We start from the raw sequence: 12,057 nt of genomic DNA, 5'->3' as shown, positions 1-12,057 counted from the left end.
CACACGCGATGCACACGCAGATCACTTGGCCGACCTCTGCCCTCTTTAACGATATTTCGAAATGAATAGTTGCAAAAAGTTCACAAAGGAGAGTGGCCACCACTCCGATCAAACCGACTCCAAGAAGCACCGGGCCCAAACATTAACCCCAGCCCCTACGGCTTTGTTCCCCCTGAAAATGCCGCCCCGGAGCCGAGGCGGAGCATCGCAGGGGGGGCACCGGGTTGAAGGCCTGAAGCCGCCCCCCGGGAACTTCCCCCAGGCGGCCGTGGCGCTCAGCCAGCGGGGCTGGAGGAAGGGGGCGGAGGCCCCCGGAAAGGGGCCGGGCGCTGGGGAAGAGGCGGCGGAAAAGCCGGCGAGGGCAGCGGCGGCGGCGGACAGCCAAAGGGAGCGGGCGGCAGCGGCTGCGGCGGCGGCGGGCCCGGGCGACCCGGGGCGAAGAAGGGCGGCAGAGCCATGGCCACCACCGGAGGGTTCTGAGAAGTGACAGGAATCTGATGGTCTCCCGAGAAAGTGTCTTCCGGGAGGAAGTGACGTATGCCACGCGCGACGCCGGTGTGACCCGCCCGGCGCGTGGGTGGGCATTCATTCAATCCTTCAATTAATACTGTTCCTTTTTTTAAAAAAATACTGTTCTTTTTTTTGTTATTCGTTTTTTCTTCTTTTTTTAATTCTCACCCGTTTTTCCTTTGATTTTTAAGGAGAGGGAAAAAGAGAGAGAAGCATCGATGTGGGAGAAACACATCCATCGGTTGCCTCCTGCACGAGCCCTGCCCGGGGCAAACCGGCTCGGGCATGTTCTTAATGATCATTTTAGGTGTGAAGCCAGCTGCTTTGCAGACAGCGAGACTAACGGACACAGATCCTCTCCTGTGGAACTACCTGTCGAGTAAAGAAAACACGTTAATCAAGTAATGACGCAAGCAATTGTGAAAGTGCCGCGGTGAATATACGTACTACCGAAGAGGAGAGCGCAGAGCAAGAAGAGCTTATAGGACAATTTGACTTAGAAAGGTTGGGGAAAGGTTGTCCCAAGGACTTCAGGCTTCGTTTAAGGTCTGAAGGATAAGTAGGAGTTAAATAGAAGAGAGGGCAACACGGTTCAGATAAGGACAGCATTTGCAAAATACCCCTAGTTGGTAGGAGTAGGCTTAGCGGGGGAACTGAAAGAATGTCAGAGCGGATGGAGCACAGAAAGCCTGAAGGGAGCCTGGTGATCCTGGCGTGGACAGAGATATAGCGTCCAGGATCTCCTATTTTAAGAACAATGGGAAACTACTGGGGGATTTTAAGCTACATGATTGTTGTTGTTGTTTAAGTTAAACTCTATTTTGAGATCATTGTAAGAAATATGCAGTTGTGAGAAAAATACAGGGAGATCCTGTGTACTCTTAACTCAGTTTCTCCACAAAGTAATATCTTGCAAAGCTGTAGTACAATATCACAACCAGGATGTTGGCATTGATAGTCAAGATACAGAACATTTATTTCCATCATTTCCAGGATCCCTCATTTGCCCTTTTATAGTCACACCCACTTCCCTTTAACCGCAACTGCTAACCCGGTCTCCATTTCTGTAACTTCTGTCCTTTCAAGAATATTATATAAATGCAATCATATAGAACATAACCTTTGGGACTCCCTGTTTCCACTCAGTATAATCCTTTGGAGATTCATCCAGGTGGTTGTATTGATAGCGTTCCCTTTTATTGCAATAAAAGTGTGCAAAAAGAGAGCGGGTAAAGTTAAACCACACTTGGTTTAATCATTCACTTGTTGGATATTTCCACTTTGAGGCTATCATGAATAAAGCTGCTATAAAATTTGTATGCAGGTTTTTCTGTGACCATAAACCTTCATTGCATTGGAATAAATGCCCAGAGTGCAACTGCTGAGTCATATAGCAGTTGTATGTTTAGTGTTTTTTAAAAAATATATTTTTACTGATTTCAGAGAGGAAGGGAGAGGGTTAGAAACATGGATGAGAATCATTGATTGGCTGCCCCCTACTGGGGATCGAGCCTGCCACTCGGGCATATGCCCTGACTGGGAATCAAACCAGTGATCTCTTGGTGCATGGGTCAACACTCAACCACTGACTCACACCAGCTGGGCAGAACCTTACTTTTTAAAGCAAAAGTAATGGATGCCCTCTTGGGTAAGAGCCCAGCTCTGTCCCATGAAAAGAACCAATCAAAGCCTGACCCCACTTCCCAAAAGACCTCTCATATTTCTCAGAAACTCTTTGTAATACTCTACATATTTACTTGTATCTTATGTATTAAGTAACTTGTAATACTCTGCATAACATTTAAAGGCTTATCTTAAAATGTATTAGGTAAGGCATGACTCTAACTTTATATAGGGTATCCCCCAAATGTATACATTTTAACAGCTAATAGCTCAATTTTTTAAATGAAATGTATTTTAATGAACACTGCCTTTATAATTATTCTAAGTGTGTATATACATTTTTGACACCCTATATTTTCTAGATCAGTGGTTCTCAACCTTCCTAATGCTGTGACCCTTTAATACAGTTCCTCATGTTGTGGTGACCCCCAATTTCATTGTTACATATTGAACATAATTAAAGCATAGTGATTAATCACAAAAACAATATGTAATTATATATGTTTTCCGATGGTCTTAGGCGACCCCTGTGAAAGGGTCATTCGACCCCAAAAGGGGTCGCGACCCACAGGTTGAGAACCGCTGTTCTAGATGGATACTCAGCTATCATTACCATTTATTGAATACTAGAGGCCTGGTGCACAAAATTCATGCACAGGGGCAGGGGGTGTCCCTCAGCCCAGCCTGCACCCTCTCCAATCTGGGACCCCTTCGGGGCAGTCGGACATCCCTCTCACAATCTGAGACTGCTGGCTCCTAACCACTCGCCTGCCTGCCTGATTGCCCCTAGCCACTCTGCCTGCCAGCCTGATAGCCCCCTAACCGCTCCCCTGCTGGCCTGATTGACGCCTAACTGCTCCCCTGCTGGCATGATCATCCCCAACTGCCCTCCCCTGCCAGCCCGATCGCCCCCAACTGCCTTCCCCTGCGGGGCTGAGGGGACTGGGGGACTGAGGCTGGATGAGGCGGGGCTGAGGGGACTGGGCACCACCATCTTGTGGCCGTGGGCACCGCCATCTTTGTGAAGGTGTGACAGTCAATTAGCATATTCCCTCTTTGCCATTTTGTGAGGCATGGCAGTCAATTAGCATATTCCCTCTTTATTAGATAGGATTCTTTTCCTAATTTGAAATACCATTTCCAATATTGAATTCCCATATATATTTGGGGTCTATTTCTGAACTTTATTTTCCTTTGATGTCTGTTCATTCATACACTGGTATGCACTTAAACTTGTGAAGCTATAATTTTTTTTTAATAGAATAGGCAGCACCTCTTGGTTAAGTGGAGAGGCCCTAGAACCAATATGCCTGCGATTAAATCCTGTTACTAGTTGTGTGGCCTTGGGAAAGCTACTTAACCACTGGACTTCAGTTTCATCTATAAAAAGGGTTAATAGAATTGTTGCACTACATGAACAGTGACACAGAGTAAACACAATATGAGTGCACATTATCATTTTGCTTACCATTCTAACCTACTTTTCCATATGAACTTTAGATCTATTTGTCAATTTTAATTTAAAACCTTACCAGTGTTTTATTGGAACATTAAATATATAAATTAATGTAGGGGTAACAGACATCTTTATAATACTGAGTTTCCCCATTGAACAACATGGGAATACCACTTTTTATCAGATTTTCAAAAATAGGTACCCATCTACTCTTCACTTCCATTGTTATCGCCTTAGTCCAATCCATTATCATCTGGCAGGCTTATTATAATAGTCCCACATGTCTGTGATTCAATCCTTGCTCCTCTATCATCTATAAAATTAAAAATGGAACTCCCATTTGACCCAGTAATCCCACTCCTAGGAATATATCCCAAGAAATCAGAAACACCAATCAGAAAGAATATATGCACCCCTATGTTCATAGCAGCACAATTTGCAATGCTAAGATCTGGAAACAGCCCAAGTGCCCATCAGCAGATGAGTGGATTAGAAAACTGTGGTACATCTACACAATGGAATACTACACTGCTGTAAAAAAGAAAGAACTCTTAACCACTTGCAACAGCATGGATGGACCTGGAGAGCATTATGCTAAGTGAAATAAGCCAGTCAGAGAAAGATAAGTATCACATAATCTCACTCATTTGTGGAATAAAATGATCATAAACTGGTGAACAAAAATAGGTCCAGAGACATAGAAGGATCAAACAGACTGTCAAACCTCAGAGGGAAAGCAGGGAAGGTTGGGGGGAGGGTAAGAGATCAACCAAAACCCTATATGCATGCATATAGGCATAATCAAATGGACACAGACAATAGCGGGGTGAGGGCCTGTGCTGGGAGGTGGGAGCCAGCACAGTGCTGGGAGAGGTCAATGTGGGGGAAAGGAGACATATATAATACTTTCAACCATAAAGAAAATTTTTTTTAAATGCAGGGGAATTGCCCTAGCTGGCTTGGCTCAGTGGGTAGAGCATCAGCCTGCGCACTGAAGCGTCCCGGGTTCGATTCCGGCCAAGGGCACGTTTGGGTTGCGGGCTTGATCCCCAGTGGGGGGTGTGCAGGAGGCAGCCGATCAATGATTCTCTCATCATTGATGTTTCTAAAGGGTGTCCCAAAATTCATGCAAGAAGTAATTTTGATAGAAAACACAGGTTTACAATTAAAAATTGTAAATTTTTTATTGATTCATAAAGTATACAGTATAGGGTTATGTATGGAATAGCATATCGGGTAAACTGGATTATCATATCGCAATAGCGAGCACCATTAACTGTTATTGCCTGAGCAGCTGCATTTCTGAAGAATGGTCTGATGATGCCTCCAGCCCAAAATCCGCACCAAACAGTGACACGTTGTGGATGCATTTGTTTCTCAACAATCACTCGTGGATTTTCTGAACCCCAAATGCAACAATTTTGTCGATTAACCAAGCCATCAAGATGAAAATGAGCCTCATCGAAATTCAGCCACATTTATGCAAAACGGTCATGGAAAATTTCAACAAGAGTGCGTATGTGCCAACAAAGCCGTGGATGCTATTTACCTGATATGCTATTCCATACATAACCCTATACTGTATACTTTATGAATCAATAAAAAATTTACAATTTTTAATTATAAACCTGTGTTTTCTATCAAAATTACTTCTTGCGTGAATTTTGGGACACCCTTTATCTCTCTCTCTCTCTCTCTCTCCCCCTTTCCCTTCCTCTCTGAAATCAATAAAGAAATATATTTTTTAAAAATGCGGGGGAATAAAAACACATCTAATGTCTAACTTTTCTACTTAAACTCCCACCTCTTTTTTTTTTTTTTGAGGAGAAATATAAATTGGCTGCCTCCCACATGCACTCCAACTGGGGATCAAGGCCGAAACCTAGGCATGTGCCCTGACAGGAATTGTACCAGTGACCTTCGGTGTATAGGAGTATGCTTAACCAATTGAGCCACACTGGCCGAAGCTACTTAAAACCCTTTTAGGTCCCTTCTCCTTTCTGCATAAAATTAGAAGTAGTTAATCTGGCATACAAGATATTCTGTTACTTGTTTTAAAATGTATGGAGCACCAAATTCACCAATCACTTTGGTAGGTGATGTTTTAATTAAATAGGCATTGTCTTCACCATGTGTAGTCAGAAAGACAAGTGAAAAATAAACTTGGGAGGTTTGCTACAGGATAGGAAGTACTAGGCAGTTGTCTGGGAAGATGACTTTCATCTTCTGATGGTTTCTCAATGAAATACGAGGCAAAGTCTTCAGTTGAATGGAGAAGGGGGAAAATATATTACATAGTCATCTCAGCAGCAATGTGAAGTCATACTTGTTGCTTATTTCTCAACTCCTAAAGCTCCTTAGTAATTAAAATTTCTGATATTTTCATTACTCTTTTCTGGAAAAGTCATACTTGCTCTTCCAGATCATCTGGGCCACTACTCTTTATATGCACCACACCTGGCACCTACCTCACTTCCATTATTATAATGCACTGATATTTATATTTGTGTTTGCTTCCCCTAGTAGACTAGTAATCTTCTTGAAAAGCTTGGTCTGTGTCCCTAGTGTGGGACCCATGCAGGATATGTAAGGATTTTCAATAGATGTTTAACATAAACTTTAAAAAGTCTTTTTTTCTGTGGAATTTAAATTAGGACAATTAGCAGGTTATGAAAGTGCCAAGGATTAAGTAAACATTGAAATAAAGCAGCTCAGATATCTGTGTCCTTTTAAAAATGGCACTGCATTATGGACACACCACCACAATGGCATTCATTTAGTCCTTTTGTTTTATTCAAATGCCAAAACATAAGTTTCAAGATACAAACCGTAGTTATACTCAGTTGAGTTTGATTTAAAAACATTGATTGTTTTGTTAACAACTTCCAAACCAAATGTGAGTTGTTGTGACTAAAACGTCTCCGAGTCCATTTCTGGAGGATTACTCTTAATATATTTAGTAGCTACTTCAATTTTCACTCTACAAAAAGGAAAATAATGATGTCATAAGAGAAAGATAATGAACAGTTATAATATGAAAGACTTCCTGAGAAAAACTTAACCATTCCTATGGAGACTAACAAGGATACTTGTTTCTGTTCCACACTATAGCAGTCGGACTTAAACACTCTGCAAAAGTGCATTTCTGGTTCTACCTCAGCCATCGATATCTCACATCCCTTATTACATCATAGAAAGCCCAACTCTTCATTAACAGGATTTAGAATTTGCTAATAGCTTAAGGTTCTCTTCCTGAGAAAAAGGGGATAAAAGGAAAAGGAAAAAGTCTATAAACCAAAAAATAAAAACAAACATTTCAATGTACTTTGATTTAAACAATTTCAAATAAGTTTGAACTGAATAGTATAAAAAATTACATCAATATTATAGAAGGGAAGAAAAAGCTTAAAAGGTACCCAAATAATTTAATATTTATGCAAACAAGTAATTTTCATTTTTAAGTCCCCCAAATTTCCCCCACTGTTTAATTTTATGCAGGTTGGGGCAAAAATAGGTTTACAGTTGTGAGTATGTGGAACAGTTTACTCTTGTATTATTATTTATTAACTAGAGGCCCAATGCACAAAATTTGTGCAAGGGGCTCTGCCCTTGCAGCCCCTGCTTCATCCGAAGGTCGTCCAGAAGGACACCCTGTCTAATTAGCATATTATGCTTTTATTATTATATTGTAATTATTTTCCATATGAACTGTAAATCCTTTGCCCCACCCTCTAACAAGGATTAATAACTTATATTGTAGTGTGACCACATTAACTTATGCTGATAGCAAAGCAGTTTTCTTTAATGTTCTATGAAGCCAAAAAATTAGACAAATATCCAGCACACAGAAAAACAAAACAAAAATTAGCTGAGTATTTTAGGTAAATGCACAATATTAAGATATTTTATTTAGTTCAGCACATGGCTGTTATTATGACTGATGCTGCATGCTACTTTTAGTATTAGACGTAGTCTTTTTCTGAAGATTTATGGCAGACTTCAATTCCATCTGCTCACTCCTGGTACTAAAATGCATTAAAGATGGCAAATAAATCAGAAAAGTCAGAAGAGATTGGCCTTTCTTATAGTACCACTTGGGAAGTTAGTGTCATGCTTAGCAGGTAAGAATAAGAATACAGCTAAACAAATAGTTAAAATATGGTTCTTCAGGATACTTTTTCCATGAAAATTTTAACTACTTGGAAACTATGTTTAAGATAAAAAATATCTTGCCGAACCGGTTTGGCTCAGTGGATAGAGCATCGGCCTGCGGACTCAAGGGTCCCAGGTTCGATTCCGGTCAAGGGCATGTACCTTGGTTGCAGGCACATCCCCACTGGGGGGCGTGCAGGAGGCAGCTGATCGATGTTTCTCTCTCATCGATGTTTCTGACTCTCTATCCCTCTCCCTTCCTCTCTGTAAAAAATCAGTAAAATATATTTTTAAAAAAAATCTTAAACATAGTTTCCAAGTAGTTAAAATGTTTAAGATAAATAAAATTCTAATATTTTCAGGAAACAAATAAGGGTAAAAAAGATTAAAGAATGGTATCTCGATCTTCAATTTTAAAGAATTTATTTTCCCATTTGTAGAGTAACATTATTGTAAAATAGTTATTGCAACATCTGCATTGCTTAAAAGAACTCCTTAGAATTTTGTTTTAGCTTTTTTTTTTAAAAAAACTGAACCAAAATAATGTACATTTTATCGCTGAAACTGTGTCATTAAAGTCCACATAGAGTCTTTTGTACCAATCAATGTGATGTTACTTAATATACATGATCTGATTTTTATTCTAAAGGCTTCTGACCATGTATGATATCCAAGACAGATCCAATGCTTTTAATGTCAGACTGCAGAGACAGTTATGATCCTAAACACAGAAGGAAAGCTTTATATACAGGACAAAAGTCTGACAGTTTAGCTGTTTGCAGCATCTGCTTGGCGAGGCCATCCTTCTTCTTCAACTCCAGAATCATACTCCTCTTCAGAGGATTCTTTTGTTGGAGCCCTATAATAAAAAAACATGTTTTTTTAAATAAAAATGAGGAGTAAACATGATTTCTAGGCTCAACATTTTCCTTACCAAATGTATTACTGAAATAAATTGACAACAAGGCTTTAAAAAATCCATTTTGCCCTAGCCAGTGTGGCTCAGTTGGTTAGTGTTGTCCTGTGCACCATAAGGTTGTGGATTCAATTCCTGGTCAGGGCACATACGTAGGTTACAGGTTTGATCCCTGGTTGGGGTGCATACAGGAGGCAACCAATCGATATTTCTCTCTCACATCAATGTTTCTTTCTTTCTCTCTCTCCTTTTCTCTCTCCCTCCCTGCTGGAAACCAATTCTAGCATGTCATAATTTCAAGAGTTTCATCAAAAGGTTGATGGAACTTGGGGACTCAACAGGGTTGAGTCACACATATGTAATCATCTGTTGGGAATGGCTAAAGGCATTTCCCCAAACCTGAAAAGGGATGATTGCTTGGCTGCCAGACAGCTAAAGGGCATCTTAATCTACATGTTATTGCCTCCTACTGGCCAAACACCTGAACAGCTGTAGGCTAATTCCCCCATTCTGACAATGCTTGTGTATACCCTTTGAAGTGTATATCTCTGCCTCACCTCAGGACAAGTTGTGTTAATAAAAAGCATGGGGTCCTGAGACGAGGAGAACTTAGAACTTAGACCTTAGAACTTAGATCTTAGCTTCCTTTAAGCTAAGCTCCTCTGACCCCCAAATGCCTTTCAAAATTATGCTTTGTCTTCAGACTCCTATTTAATCTACACACAGCCTTCTCCAGATTTCCTGAACCCTTCTTAATGCTGGAACAAGAACCCCGACACCTCCCCCCCATCCCTCCCCCTCTCTCTAAAAATCAATGAACATGTCCCCAGGTAAGGATTTTTTTAAAAATCCATTTTTCCAGCAAGTAGCTAGAACCTATTATTTCAACTCAAATGCTTGACTTTTAGCATATGTCTATGGTAAAGAAGATGAAGCTCTGACTAAATCTGGTTTGACTCAAACTAATCAAAATTATGATCAGACCACTACAATTCCACTAATTAGACCACTAATATATAGTAATGTCATCTAAAAACAAAAACAAAAGATTGTTCTTTGAATAACGAAAGTTGTTAAAAATCAAAGATTGTTATTTGAATATCTCAGAAGATAAACATAAAATATAACATACCTTGTGACAGTTAAAACAGAAATCTAGTTTTTGTGTAGGTAACATTAATGTCAAGCACTAAATAATAAATATTTATTGAATATATCAGGTCAGTAAACTACAGCCTACAGGCCCAGCATCTGTTTTTGTAAATAAAGACTTAGAGTAATACAGACATCCTCATTCATTTACAAACTGTCTATAGCTGTTATCACACTGTGAGTAATTGCAAATACATACTGTATGGCCCTATAATATTTTGCCCTTTACAAGAAAGTGTGCTGACCCCTGGAATAGATAAAGCAATGAAAGATGTATCAAATTTGTCAACTGATATGATACAAATGAGAGAAAAATTATGTCCACAAAGTTTTGGTCTTGTGAAAGACATAAAACAAATCATTAACAAATTACAGAATTAGCAGTAAAGTTCACTTAAATTTTTTCATTTGGATTACTTTTATGTCTCTCTAAATCTTCTTCCTTAATGGAAAAAGTAGAGGCCAATTTTGAAGATCAATTTTCAAAAGACTCACAAAATATTTTATAAACCAAAATGAGAACATTTTTCTACAGAAAAGTTATGATTATTGCTTCTCTTATGAATATAAGGATTTTTATGCAATTTTTATGACAAACCAATAAATTATAGCACTGAAGAGCTGATCTTAAATTTTAGAGCTGTTCTAGCTTGACAGAACACCTTACCGGATGTATCCTGGTTCCTTTTTTCCTTCTACTACTTCTTTGTCAACTTCCACACATACAATATCAGAATTAGGGACTTCAAACATTGGTTCTAATAATAGCTTTTCCTAAAAAGACAGAAAGTAATGAATGGCATGGAAAACTGAGGTTACATGTAACATACTTGTATTCCACAGGCCACAAATCAAAGTCATTAACTCAGTAAACATTACTGAGTCCTCTTATGTACCAGGAACTGAAAGTTGAAAAAGTCAATGTAAAAGTTTTTATATTCATATTAAAACAGCTTCTAAATAAATTCAGAAAGAAGTCATTCTTTAAGGGAAGGCTATTTGTCTGTACTTCTGCCTACTTAGGTCACCATGCACATACAAAAGGACTACATACTTTTGGATTTGGATGTCTCTCAAAAGCATTCCTGACATATTCTATGATTAGTCTTACTTCAAAAATGATTATTCCTAAATCATCTCTACCAGGCTCTTCAATTTTTACCATGACTTCAAATAAGCTTTTGTCTCAAGTGCTTCAGATTTAAAGTTGTTTGCTAATGCCCAGCTGATGTGGCTCAGTGGCTGAGCACTGGCTTATGAACCAGGAGGTCAGGGTTCGATTCCTAGTTAGGGCACATGCCTGGGTTGCATGTCCCCAATAGGGGGCATGCAGGAGGCAGCTAACTGATGATTCTCTCTCATCACTGATGTTTCTATCTCTCTCTTCCTCTCCCTCCCGCTCACTCAAAAAAATAAAATAAAAATCAATAAAAACATATTAAAGAAAACTTTACTAAAGGAAACTAGTTTCACCTACAAGTTGGGGCTGGATTATATTCCATTTTAAGGAAAATCTGACCAAATCTGACTTGACTCAAACTAATCAAAATTATGATCAGACTACCACAATTCCTTTATATAGTAATGTCATTTGAAAACAACAATAAAAGATTGTTCTTTGAATAACTAAAGTTGTTCAAAACCAATCAACTGCCTCTTAAGTTATCTCAGAAGATAAGCAAACATCAAATATAACATACCTTGTGACAGTTAAAACAAAAACCTAATTTTTGTGTAGGTAACATTAATGTCAAGCACTGTATAATAAATATTGGTTGAGTACAACAAATTTCTTTTAAAATGTCAATGCTATCACCTACTTTTCTAGTGTGCATTTTTTATATAAATCTGTCCTTAATCAGTAGCACCTAAAGTCTAGGCCTTCATTAGTGCAGTAGAACCTCGGTTCTCAAACTTAATTCATTCCAGAAGGTTGTTCAAGAAGTGACTTATTCAAAAAACAGAATCATTTTTTCCCATTAGAAATAATGCAAATTGAATTAATCCATTCCAGACCCCCAAATGATTCCATTTTATCCTTTCTTATATACAGTACATGATGTACTGTTTAATCTATAAATAAACACTTCTTCAATTTATCAAACCACCCCCTACTAACCTTAAAGGAACCACTTTCAGCACTTGTTCCAGGGGTGTCTTTCAGGTCTGTATGCAGCATTTTTGCTTGTTCATATATCATTGCCTCCTAAATGCTGTCACTGGCTAACTAATTTTCATTTATCCAAAT

General features: G+C 39.0%; 2 protein-coding genes across 4 annotated transcripts in view; both read right to left on the bottom strand.

The window, feature by feature from the left end:
- The window catches only part of PDCD7 (programmed cell death 7), an 11,898-nt gene extending 11,032 nt beyond the window's left edge, over positions 1 to 866 (bottom strand). Inside the window, 1 exon segment of the mRNA XM_023757819.1 lies at positions 285 to 866. Coding sequence (XP_023613587.1) covers positions 285 to 458 — 174 coding nt within the window. The 5' untranslated portion in view covers positions 459 to 866.
- Positions 867 to 6,357: 5,491 nt separating this feature from the next.
- Positions 6,358 to 12,057, bottom strand: part of CLPX (caseinolytic mitochondrial matrix peptidase chaperone subunit) — a 43,254-nt gene continuing 37,554 nt past the window's right edge. For 2 of the 3 annotated variants that reach the window (XM_006093392.3, XM_014459772.2), the window contains 2 exons: positions 10,477 to 10,583; positions 8,140 to 8,600 (listed from right to left, as the gene is read on the bottom strand). In XM_006093392.3, the coding sequence (XP_006093454.1) occupies positions 8,510 to 8,600; positions 10,477 to 10,583 (198 nt within the window). In that variant the 3' untranslated portion in view covers positions 8,140 to 8,509. Of the gene's footprint in view, positions 6,570 to 8,139; positions 8,601 to 10,476; positions 10,584 to 12,057 lie in introns of those variants that run through there. The other variant, XR_002830410.1, reaches the window with a different exon arrangement.

This window comes from Myotis lucifugus, unplaced genomic scaffold (genome assembly GCF_000147115.1).
Source record: "Myotis lucifugus unplaced genomic scaffold, Myoluc2.0 scaffold_115, whole genome shotgun sequence".
NCBI classification, from domain to species: domain Eukaryota; kingdom Metazoa; phylum Chordata; class Mammalia; order Chiroptera; family Vespertilionidae; genus Myotis; species Myotis lucifugus.
This window is presented reverse-complemented; position numbering and strand designations above follow the sequence as displayed.